The sequence below is a fragment of the Zosterops lateralis genome, assembly GCF_965231275.1.
Source record: "Zosterops lateralis genome assembly, chromosome: 27".
Lineage (NCBI taxonomy): Eukaryota > Metazoa > Chordata > Aves > Passeriformes > Zosteropidae > Zosterops > Zosterops lateralis.
The window spans coordinates 5,959,733-5,970,818 of record NC_139787.1 but is presented as its reverse complement, the minus strand read 5'-3'; the positions used below and the strand labels follow the sequence as shown (position 1 = coordinate 5,970,818).

The window sequence follows — 11,086 nt, the reverse complement described above, 5'->3', positions numbered from 1 at the left end:
ACCCCAGGCTAATGGGAGATGGGACCCCAAGGTGTCCCCCACATTGGGGACTCCCAGCACATCCACCATTACCCCTCTAGGAGTCCTCTGGAGCTGTGTCCCTGCTCCAATTGTTGCAGGACCTTCTGTGGGTTCACTCGAGCTACCACATTCCCAGAGTGTTCCAACCTGCTCCTGGGGGGGCGGGTAGCAGCCTCTTTGTGGGGGAATTTGGGGCCAGGGTTCTGGGTGCTGGTGGTCCTGAGGCTGCAATGGCCAGAGGAGCATGTCTCTCACAGCAGGGCTGAATGCTGGGGGCATTTGTTGAGAGGAGCCCCTGGTGCAAGGTGATGAGTGGTCAGTAGAAGGCAGGGGTCACCCCTGTGCTGGGGACCCCAGTGTCACCCTGCTGCTGCCCCCGAGTGCTGCCTGCTCAGGCCATCCCACTCTCCAGTGACTACACCATCCTCGGGTGTGTGGGACAACCCATTAAACCCCAAAAATAGACATCGGTGTTTGGGGTGCAGGGGAAACTGGGGGGCTTTGCCTTCCTCCTTGGACGACACCTGAAGGAAACAGCCAGCAGAGCTGGGCAGGTGCCATGAGAATTCAGGGGCAAATCCTGAAGCTACAAAAAAATTCATATATTTTTATTGTTGTGTGCAAAAGTGCCTGTACAAAGTCTTTGCTGCTTTCTGTTCAGCCTCCTGTGCCCTTCTTCCCCCACTGCCTTCCCTTCTTCCCCCACTGCCTTCCTTCAGAGAGCAGCTGATGGGGAAACTGAGGCAAGGAGCCAAGAGGGGAAGTGGCTGAGTCAAGCCTGGACACCCCAAGGTGACTTTGGGAGCAAGAGCTGTGTTGCTTCCACAACAAGCACTGTGATACTGCAGCACCTCTTCACCCTGCAAAGGCCTGTGGACACCCAGCTGTTCCCAAAACGTTTGGGACCAGGACCTGACTCCCGCATGGGAACAGGCATGGCTGTCTCCAGAGCAGGCTGCTGGGAAGTTCAGACTGCCAGAAGCCAGTTGGCACTGGCAGTGACAGACTACTGGTGGTGCAGAACCTCACCAGGGCCATTACACCACAGTGCTGATGCCCAGCTCCTTTTCGCTTGCCCTGGGGTCACATCCTTCCTCGGCCACCTGCACCAGAGACATGGAGAGGGGCAGAAATGGACCCTAATCAGGGCAGAGCAGGGCTGGGTGGGGCCAGGAGAAAATGGCCTCGAGTTGCACCAGGAAGGTTTAGATGGAATATTGGGGGAAATCCACTGAAAGAGTTGTCCAGCTCTGGCATAGGCTGCTCAGGGAAGTCGTAAAGACGCCCATCCCTGGAGGGATTTAACAAACTTGTGGATGTGGCCCTTGGGGACATGGTTTAGTGGTGGCCTTAGCAGCAGTGGAACGGTTAGACCTGGTGCTTTTAGAGGGCTTTTCCAACCTAAAATGGGTCAGGGATTCTATGATTCCGTGACCAGGGGCATTTACTGCAGCTCTCCTGCCCTAAATGCGGCTGCAAGAGGAAAGAGGGTACCAGCAGCTGGGGGGAAATATCCAACCCCTGCTGCCGCTTGAGACCCATAAACCCCTTTTAAAAAACAATTCCCCGGCTTTACCTCAGAGAAGGCGGTGTTTTCCTCGTACTGCGCGTCCGGGGAGCACCTCAGCACCTTGGTTTTCAGGACGGTACCTGAGGACGCCGAAAGCCGTGCGAGGGCGTCTGAGAGCGGGGCGGCCGCTGCCCGGGCTTCCCCTGACATCTAGCGGCAGCGCCGGGCGGGCGGCGAGGAGCCGGGACCCACGGGGAACACAGACACCCGCGGGGAGCCCTGACCCATGGAGGAGCACGGAGCCGGGGGAAGCCCTGCCCCGAGAGGAGCACCGGACACGGCGAGGAGCACGGACCGGGGGCAGCACTGACTCGGGAGAGCCCCGGCCCGAGGGGAGTAAGGCCTCGTGGATAGCCCCCGCCCCGCACGGGAAACCCGGCCCCAGAGGGAGCCCTGGCCCCGGGGGTAGTCCCGACCTCCACTGTGTTTGCACAGTGCTAAGCATCACTGGGCTCTGCCCGGCCTGCCTGATGGGGATGCTTTGCTTTGGGGCTGCTCCTGCCCTTTCCCCCCAAATACATCAATTTCCCTGCCCCTCACACCCTCCATCCCGTTGCATTGGAGGCAAAATTTACCTGTGAGCCAGCCCCCAAGCGTTGCAAGCAGCAGGGTGAGGGGTAGGGCACCGAGCTGGATGAGCACTTGGTCAGTGACTGTCCGGCTGCCCTGGGCCACCAGTGGGAATACAAGCTCCAGCCTGCAAGCCAGAGAGGGGACAGGCTTTTGGGAGCTTGTTGTCACAGGCTCACAGCTCTGGGTAATGTCTTCCAAAGAGGTGCTATAAGAGGATGAGTGGAGCAGCCCTGATCTCTGGGGCTGCGGTGGCTCCAGCTTGGTGCATCAAGTCACTGGCATCCCTGATTCTGGCTCCTCTCACCTGTCACCATAAGTGTCTGCAGTGGCCATCAGTGTCAGTAGTGTCCCCAGCAAAGCACCCAGTATCCCAGGCAGCCCGTGGATGTTGTGAACCCCACACGTGTCCTGGATTTTCAGCCTGGAGTGTAGAACGGGCTGGGGGGAGCATAGGGAAGAGCTGGTGTTGGGATGGGAGTCAGTCACCCAAGGAGGCTGTGCTGCAGCCCCGTGTTTGCAGGTTTGGGACCAGATGGTCCCCTGATCTGGGATCAGTGTCCTTGGCTGTCCCAAGGTGACTCACCGTGAAGAATCTGAAGCCAAGTGGGGAGATCAGGCCAACCAAAAACCCTGCAATGAGGGCCCCAAAGGGGGTGACCAGCATCTCCCCAGCCATACCCATCACGGCCATTCCAGCCAGGGTGGCATCCTGGATCTGAACCTGATGGAGAAGGACATGGTCTGGGGAACTGGCTCCATAAAGAGCAACAGCATGGGACTGGGAGGAAGGGCTGTCTTCCTCAGGGATCAAATCAGTTCTTAATGAACCTAAGAAAGCCTAACAGGCCTCCCTTTTTGCCCTGGGTATATTCAGGCTTACTATTCCTGTAGGTCAGGATGTGGGCAGGGCATGAAGCTTGGGTTTGTCTCAGGAGAGGACCTACCATCCGTGGGGTGCTCTCCTCATAGAGGACAGGAGAGAGGATGAAGGTGGCAACTGTACTTGCCACCAGTGAAAAGTAGGTGTTGAGCACTGCCCAGTTGTTGGCATTGTCGTGGACAGTGGTAGCAGAGGTGAAGCTGGGCCAGAAGATCCACAGGTAGATGGTTCCTGCAAGGTATAGAGCAGGCAGGTCTTAATGCTAGAGTTGATCCCTTTTGGGACAGAAACTTCTTGCAAGAACCAAGAGATGCAAGTGACCACAGCTTGCAGCAAGAACACAAAGAAAAGCTATTTCTAGGAGAGGGCAGTGCAGCCCCACCACAGGTCCCTGGGGAGGTGGAGGACATCTGTCCTCAATGGTTTGCAGGAATCTCCTGGTCAAAGCCACAGCCTCACCCTCCTCATATTGGTGACAGCCCTTCCACTCCCAGCTTTATGACTCGGGTGTTGTAGGATTCGAACTCCATACCAATCACAGCAAAAACATCCGTCTGGTGCCCCATGTCTTGCCGCTTTTCCCTCTTCCTCTTGTCCTTGTGGGGCTGGTACAAGACCCGTGAAACCATCAAGCCAAAATAAGCTCCAAAGGTGTGGACGGTCAAGGAGCGTCCACTGTCGCTTACCTGGTGAGTACGGAAAAGTCCCATGCAGGAATTGGGGATAAGGGATTTGTCCCTCCAGATGAGGCAGAACTTGACATGAGGAGCCTAAACCCAGGGCCACTCCCTTTCTGGTGGCTCCCCAGTCAGTGACTCACCCCCATGAGACTGAGCAGGATGTATTCATTGAGAGTGCACAGGGTGACTTCCAGCAGGGCCAGCAGCAGCATCTGGACAGGGTTTGCCCTGCCTAGAACAGCTCCGGTGGAGATCAGAACAGCTGTGGTGCAGAAGTCAGCACTGACCATGCTGGGAAGGAGAGGAAAGGTGTGGGACTGGACCTGGCACTGTCAGGGATGAGCACAGGGGCTGGGGAGAGCGGGACGGGAACAGGAACTGAGCCTGCAGGCCAGGCCCTGCATCCCACTGTTCCTGCAAGCTGAACAGCCAGAGCCTTGTGATGCTGGTGACAAAGGGATGGCGGGGCTTGAGGCAGATGGAGGCCAGAGTGCCCCCCCTAAATGTCTGGCGGCAGCCATGACAGTATTTATATAGCCCTTGCTAGGGCGGTTACTCAAACAACCCAGTGGCCTGGTCCCTGAAAATCCTCCTCCAAAGCAGAGCCATGAGTTTTACAGAGGGGGGAGCCAGTGTGCCAGGGCTGGGTCGGTATTAATTGTCTGGGCAGCAGCAGCTCCCTCCTGCCTTACCTCTGAGCTCCCACGTAAATTTTGCCATTGAGGAAGAAGTAAAAAAAACCCTGGATCAGAACAGCCCACTGAATGGCAAAGGCTATGATGAGGATGCTGATGACTGCACTGCCTGGCCCATAGCGGCTGAGGAATGCCACCAGGAGCCCGAAGCTGAGGAGCACTTGGATGTGGACATCCTGGAAACCTGGTGGAGAAGAGGCACAAGGATGGGTCTGGAGGTGCTGAGGACAGGCAGACACCCTCCTGCCTGCTGGTCCCTGAGGGAACTAAGACAGGACTAAGACACCCCCTACTCTAACAGGCTTTGGGGAGCTGAAGGCTCACTCCACTTGATGTGTGTCGGGAAGCACGGTGGATGATCTTCCCTGGAGATCTGTAGTGGGGAGTGCCAGTGACAGGTAAAGTCATCCCTGCCTGATGTGACCCTTTGCAGCAGCTCCTGGCCACTCCATGTGCAACTTCCCTGTCCAGGTATCTCAGGACAGATAGTTCCCCCCACAGCCCAGAAATTTCCTGGGGTGGCAAAAGCTGTCTGCACCCAGTAGACCAGCATGAAGGTGGGTCTGAGATGTTAGCACCCCTTGGATCTCACTGTTGCCCCTGAAAGCATCACGTCCCAATTCACAGGATGAGGAGAAAGGAAGGATGAGCAGAGAATTGGGTTAGTCTGGTACCATTTGGTGGCAAACCAGAGGATGGAGGGGTTTGATTCTTGCTTGGGCTAAATGGCCTTTGCATCCCTTCAGCTGACAGCTGTTGCCCGGCCTTCTCCATGAGTCACTGCCTGGGTGGGGTTACGTGGGCAGGTGAAACCGGGAGAACTTGCCAGCTGCCAGCTGCCAGCTGCCAGCTGCCAGCTCCCTGCCCAGAGGCTCCACTCCCTCCCCTCTCTTGCCCAGGGCACTCTGAAGTTCCTGTCCCATTGACCACCTTGCCTTTGGCTCAGAAAAGCAAGGGGCAGCCCCTTATTCTGGCAGGAATTCTGCAGTGATGCCCAGCATGCAGCAGGATGCTCCTGGCAGGGCAGACCCCCAGCCCCCTGTTAGACCCTGTGGTAGCATCCAGGGAGACAAATTCTCTGTGGGAGAGGCTTGGTGTAAATCCCCTGGCACTGCAAAACCCAGCCTGTCAGTAGGAAACTTTGCAGACCCTAAAATGCCAGGAGCAGCTGCTGTGCTCCCTACCATGGCATGGGAAATGATCCCATGTTTTTCAGTGCACTCAGTGATTGCCTCTGAGCTCCACTGCTGTAACATGTGTCCTAGACCCAAATATCCCTCTTTTGGCGACGCCTCTATCCAAGCATTTCAGAAATCCTTGCAGCTAGTCTGCTTTACCTTCTCTGGGATGCACCAGTACCCCAACCCTGCAGCTTGGTCTTCCCTCCGTGTTTAACTGGAGTCTGTGACAGGTCTGCAGCCTGAACTGTGACACCCCATGCCATCCCCTCAGCAGAACAGCTCTTCTGCACCCACGGGCGTGGAGGTACTCACGGGGCTGCTGGAAACCCGAGTCCTGGTTTCTCTGGCTGCAGTTCAGCTGCGGGGGGCACTGGCCAGGGCTGCTCTCGGGGCTGTACCGGACAAACACAGCGAAGAGGAGGATGTTGAGGACTTGGAGGAAGAAGCACAACCCAGAGAGCCGGAGCCTTGAGGCAGCTGTGTGCTCAGGCATGTTGAGGGGCAGCCAGGGCAGGTGAACCCCTGCAAACAGTGTGTGAGGACAGCCACGCTGGGACTGCAAACTCCGCCTGCCAGAGTGGCTGCCAGGTCCTGCCCTCGTCTCCTGTGCCTCGAAGGGACTGCCGGGAATGGGACAGTGCTGCCAACACGGAAACTCGGGACTGGACGCCCTGGCACGCCTCCGCACCTGGCATTGCCACATCAGGCTCCAGGCACTGTGCTGGGAAGTGTGTGGGCTGTGCGGGGGCATCCCGCTCTGCTGGGTACAAGAGGGGCAGAGAGAGGATTTGGGGTATGCCAGGAGCTGTAGGGGGTGATGCATGAGGTTTCAACCTTTGCATTGTAGAAACACAGTGTTTTTGGGGACTGGATCAGGCAGAGGAGGTGGAGGGTGATGCACAAGTGTGGTGGGACTGACTCGATGTGGAGGTGCTGGCTCAGCAAAGTCCCACAAAGCTAGGCTCAAATTCCCTGGAGGAAAAACGAGTGTTCAAGGGGCTGTGGGGGTGAGGTTTCCTGTGGGCCTATGAGGAGAGAAGGAGAATCTGAGCCTTGAAAAACAAGAGCAAGGAGCAGAGTCAGAGGCTCCTGATAGAGCCCATACCAGGAGCTGGGGGAGCTGAGCATGAGGGATTCCTTGGCTTTTCTTTGGCTTCCTCTGCTTCTGCAGAGGTGTTTGAATTGCACCAAGAGTGGGTGCAGATCCCAAAAAGGGAGAAGAAGAGACAAGGAGCAGAGAAGTAACACAGTGTGTTTGGGAAGTGACTTGGGTAACTCCTTTCCACATTATTGGGCCAAACTCTGAACTCGGGTAAGCAGTGGTGGGCTGGGGTCATGCCCTGATCCCAACGATATGGGGAAGGAGGATGGGTAACTTATGGAAGCCCCTGTAAGTGTTCTGCTTTGGGCTGTGGTTTTGTGAGGGACAGGGACTGTAGCTGGTGCCTTCACTTGGGAAAAATGTGAGAAACACTCAGCTCGTTTGTGGTACTGTAGAGCTGGGAATCAGCACCCTCCAGCCAAGAAGCTCAGAGCTGGTGCTGGGGGAGAACAGGATTTGCTTCTGCAGCCGTGGGCACAGGAAGTGTGAGGGAGGGAGATGACAGACTCTCTGAAGAGCCATGGACCCACCCGATAACCCTGGGGAGCTGAATGGGAGGAGCTTGCAGTGCTGCTGCTCCAGTTTAGCCTCTCTCAGCCTAGGGAGAGCAAAGCTACAGGCACCTATTGCTCATTACAATGAGCCAAAGCTCTGACCGTTCTGAGCTGGAAGAAGGCTTCCAGTTCAGCCTGCTGGCACCAAAATTGATTCTCCTCCTTAAAAAGAGGCTGGAAACAGTGGGGAGCGGGTGGGAGATGAGGGCCTGGGGACTTAACATGCACCCTGATGCCTTTTTCCTCAGGGGGGGGGCTGTTTGCTGTGCTGTATGTGCCATGGTGAGGCCAGGATGGTGCTGGGGACAGTCGCTGCTTGTCTTGTGCTTCCTTTAAGAAAAGCTTCCTCCACCCTTGGAGAGGGACCCTGGGGGAGGGAGAAGTTGCAAGAGCCCAGAACAGAGCCCCATTGTGTGCCTGTGTTTTGCTCCCGGCACCATCCTGGCCCAAGGTGCCAATGGGGAAGCCTCTCTGATGCCTTTTTGGAGGACGGGGTAAATCCAGTGGGACTTGAGTGGTGGGACATCTCCCTTGCACAACCCTCCAGAGCTTCAAGGGATGGGAACATCATCCCTTCATGAGGAACAGGGAAAAGGGGAATAAAATTAACCATTGCCCTGCTGTCTGTGGGATCAGAGAGCACCATCCCAGCACTGGGGACCAATGCTGATGGGCGGGCTTTGCCAGCCCAAGAGGCTGCTGGAGCCCGATGCAGAACTGTCGTTTTCCCCGAATTCCCAAAGCTGTAGCCTGTAGATAAAAGGATGTTTGTTAGCCAGGCACACTGTGTTTTGCCGAGCAGAACAATAAAGAGAAAGACATTCACAATGGGAAATTGTGCTTTCTCCTCCCTGTGCACTCCTCGGGGAGGTGTTGGAGGGGGAAAAAAAAAAAAAAGAGAAGAAAGCGGGAAGAGACGGTGACAGGGCAGGGAGTGAGGGCACGGTCAGCACCATGGGAGCGGGCATCAAGGGCCCGCAGGGCCACGGGGCTGCCAGGATATTGCCTGCTCCAGCACGGTGACAGGGAAGGGGCTGGCTGGGAGCACCTGCTCACCACCTCCCGCGTTCCTGTGTCCCCGTGTCACCTCTTCCCAGGAGCCTCGTGGCGCAGGTCCGGCCTCCTCAGAACCCTTGGCCCCACCATGGGATGTTGATGACAGAGACAGGAAGCAGCAGGAGCTGGGGCAGCACGTGGGCTGGGAATGTTGGATGGGCACGGCGGCTCCCCGAAGGACCTATCTGGGGACGGTAAGAGCCTGAGGGGGTCCCAGGAAGGAGGGTTGGCACAGTCTGTGGGGTCGGTGTCCTGCAAGGGATATTCCCTCTGCACAGTAAATGTCAGAGAGCCCCTGCAGAGCAATGCCACATCCTACAGGCCCCACGGAAGCCGGGGTGTGTCCCACTCCATGTCCCTGACCCCTGCGCTTCCCCTAGGCAGTGTCCTGCCCTCGGCTCTAGGGATGCACAGGCTGCTCCTGCTCAGCTGCCTCTGGCTCCTGGCAGCACCCCCAGCGTCCACCATCTTCCAGCGGCCGACAGGGACCCCAGGTAGGGAGCAGGGGCTGGCAGGAGGACAGGGAGCCTGGGTAAGGATCAGGGCCTGGGGGGCAGGATGTGGAGCCCGTGTAGAGAGCAGGGCCTGCAGGGACAACTGGGCATTGCTGTTTGGAGTTGGTGCTGGAGAGGGGAGGTGATGTTGGGCAGGTCCAGCCGGGGCAGGGGCTGAGCCGTGCCTCCCAAAGGTGCAGGAGAGACTAAGAGGAGCCAGGATGGATGATAGAAACCATCAGATGCTGGTGAAGGTTGGGAGGTGCTCGGGGAGGTGTTGGAGGGATGGTGGCCAGTCGGTGCTGAGGCTGCCCGGGGGCTGCAGCCCCACTGCGCCTGCAGTACCTGCTGGAGCCTCTCCACCCCACGGTGCACACGCAGCGTGGTGCCACGGCCATCCTGCCCTGCGTCCTGCGTACCCTGCCCCACAACTACCGTGTGAAGTGGAGCAAGGTGGAGCCAACCAACTACCGAGAGAACATCATCATCATCACCAACGGGCTGTACCACAAGAACTATGGGCCGCTGAGCCCGCGGGTGCGCCTGCGGCACAGCCACCGCTACGACGCCTCACTCACCATCACCAATGTGGCACTGGAGGACGAGGGCCGGTACCGCTGCCAACTTGTCAACGGGCTAGAGGATGAGAGCATCTTACTCACACTGCACCTTGAGGGTGAGGTTGGGCTACATCCTTGAGGGATGTGGCAGGAGGGGACCCTCGTCTGGAATGGAGGTGTGTGCCTCTCTTCCTCCATCCATGTCCCCCATTACATCACAGCCTTAAATTCATCACTGAATCCCCAGGGATGTTAAGTCAAAGCTTCCTTGGGGAAAGCATTGCCCTCACCCTGTCCCTGTCCCTCCAGGTGTTGTCTTCCCTTACCAGCCCAGCAATGGACGCTACAAATTCAACTACCACGAAGCCAAGCAGGCCTGTGAGCAGCAGGACTCCCGCCTCGCCACCTACCAGCAGCTGTACAAAGGTGAAGCATTTAAAAAATTTCCTCTTCAGCCCAAAATCACACCTGTCTGGGTATGGGGAGGAGGGAAGTGCTGGTGCTGAGCCACCTCTTGCCCCACAGCCTGGACAGAGGGTCTGGACTGGTGCAACGCTGGCTGGATCCTTGACGGGACTGTCCACTACCCCATCATCAACTCGCGGGAGCCGTGTGGTGGCCGCCTCCTCCTGCCTGGTGTCCGGACCTATGGTGCCAGGGACAAGCAGAAGGACCGATTTGATGCTTTCTGCTTTACCTCTGCTCTTCAAGGTAGTGCTGTGATCCCCTGTCCTCCTCACAATGTCACCAAGCCCTGCTGCCCACCCAGATTTGCAACAGGGCTGGGGTTGTTTGCAGGAAGGGTGCTCACCTGCACTGTCCTCCCTCCATCCCCAGGCCAGGTCTACTTCATCCGGGGCCACCTGAACTTCAAGGAGGCCGGGCAAGCATGTCGCAACCACGGGGCTGCCATTGCCAAAGTGGGACAGCTCTACTCTGCCTGGAAGTTTTCGCAGCTGGATCGCTGTGACGGGGGATGGCTGGCGGACGGCAGTGTCCGGTACCCCATCACCATCCCCCGTGAGCGCTGCGGTGGGCTGCCTGACCCTGGCGTCCGCAGCTTTGGCTTCCCCAGCAAGGAGATGAGGACCTACGGCACCTACTGCTTCATGGGGAAGTAAGGACACTGGAAGGAGAAGTGGGCTGACCAGAGGGGACAGCATTGGGACACCAGTCCTCATCACCTGGGCAGAGAGCTTGAGGCGGGGTAAGAGGGGTGGTCTCCCGGAGATTTTGAGTGGTTCAGGCATCCTCTGGTAAAGTGATAGAGCTGGATGTGGGTTCTTGGTGCATCCCCTTATGGAGTGGGTGGCCATGCCCCAGCCTGCTGTGAGGCTTGTGGGGTGTTTGGGATGTACTGGAGAAGCCAGACCCACTGCTGGACCACAAAGGGAGGTCTTATCCAGCCCCCCAGCAGACAGCACAGGCTGCCCACTCCCCAACCCTGATGAATCCCTCGCCCCATCCTCGCTCCCCACAGCCATGAGGACTCTGGCTGATGACTCTGGATGGTGCAAGTGCAGAGGACTTGGGCTGGGCATTAACGAATGTGACTAATGGCATGTTGCCTTCTCAATTAATAAAGCAACAACAAACTGTATGGCAAAGGCACACACTTGTCTGACTCCTTTCCCTGGGACCATCTGGCCACTCCATTAGCGGAATTTGACAGGGACTTTCCATCCCCAGTGCCATGTCCAGGGGTTATCTGTGTTCCAAC

The 11,086-nt window shown here is 57.5% G+C and overlaps 2 protein-coding genes across 2 annotated transcripts; one reads left to right on the top strand and one right to left on the bottom strand.

The window, feature by feature from the left end:
- Positions 1–1,058: 1,058 nt before the first annotated feature.
- On the bottom strand, positions 1,059–6,139 carry RHBG (Rh family B glycoprotein; the record flags this gene model as incomplete). The annotated part of the gene is made up of 10 exons (XM_083878885.1): positions 5,913–6,139; positions 4,417–4,603; positions 3,865–4,015; positions 3,577–3,730; positions 3,109–3,275; positions 2,748–2,885; positions 2,469–2,602; positions 2,167–2,288; positions 1,598–1,671; positions 1,059–1,124 (listed from the first exon to the last, which is right to left on the bottom strand). Exons 1-10 carry the CDS (start codon positions 6,091–6,093, stop codon positions 1,059–1,061), a joined length of 1,374 nt encoding a protein of 457 aa, XP_083735011.1. The 5' UTR covers positions 6,094–6,139.
- Positions 6,140–8,467: 2,328 nt separating this feature from the next.
- HAPLN2 (hyaluronan and proteoglycan link protein 2) lies at positions 8,468–10,487 on the top strand (the record flags this gene model as incomplete). The annotated part of the gene is made up of 6 exons (XM_083879220.1): positions 8,468–8,513; positions 8,693–8,806; positions 9,132–9,482; positions 9,676–9,792; positions 9,892–10,077; positions 10,204–10,487. The coding sequence occupies 6 exons, from the start codon at positions 8,468–8,470 to the stop codon at positions 10,485–10,487; spliced, it is 1,098 nt and encodes a 365-aa protein (XP_083735346.1).
- Positions 10,488–11,086: the final 599 nt, after the last annotated feature.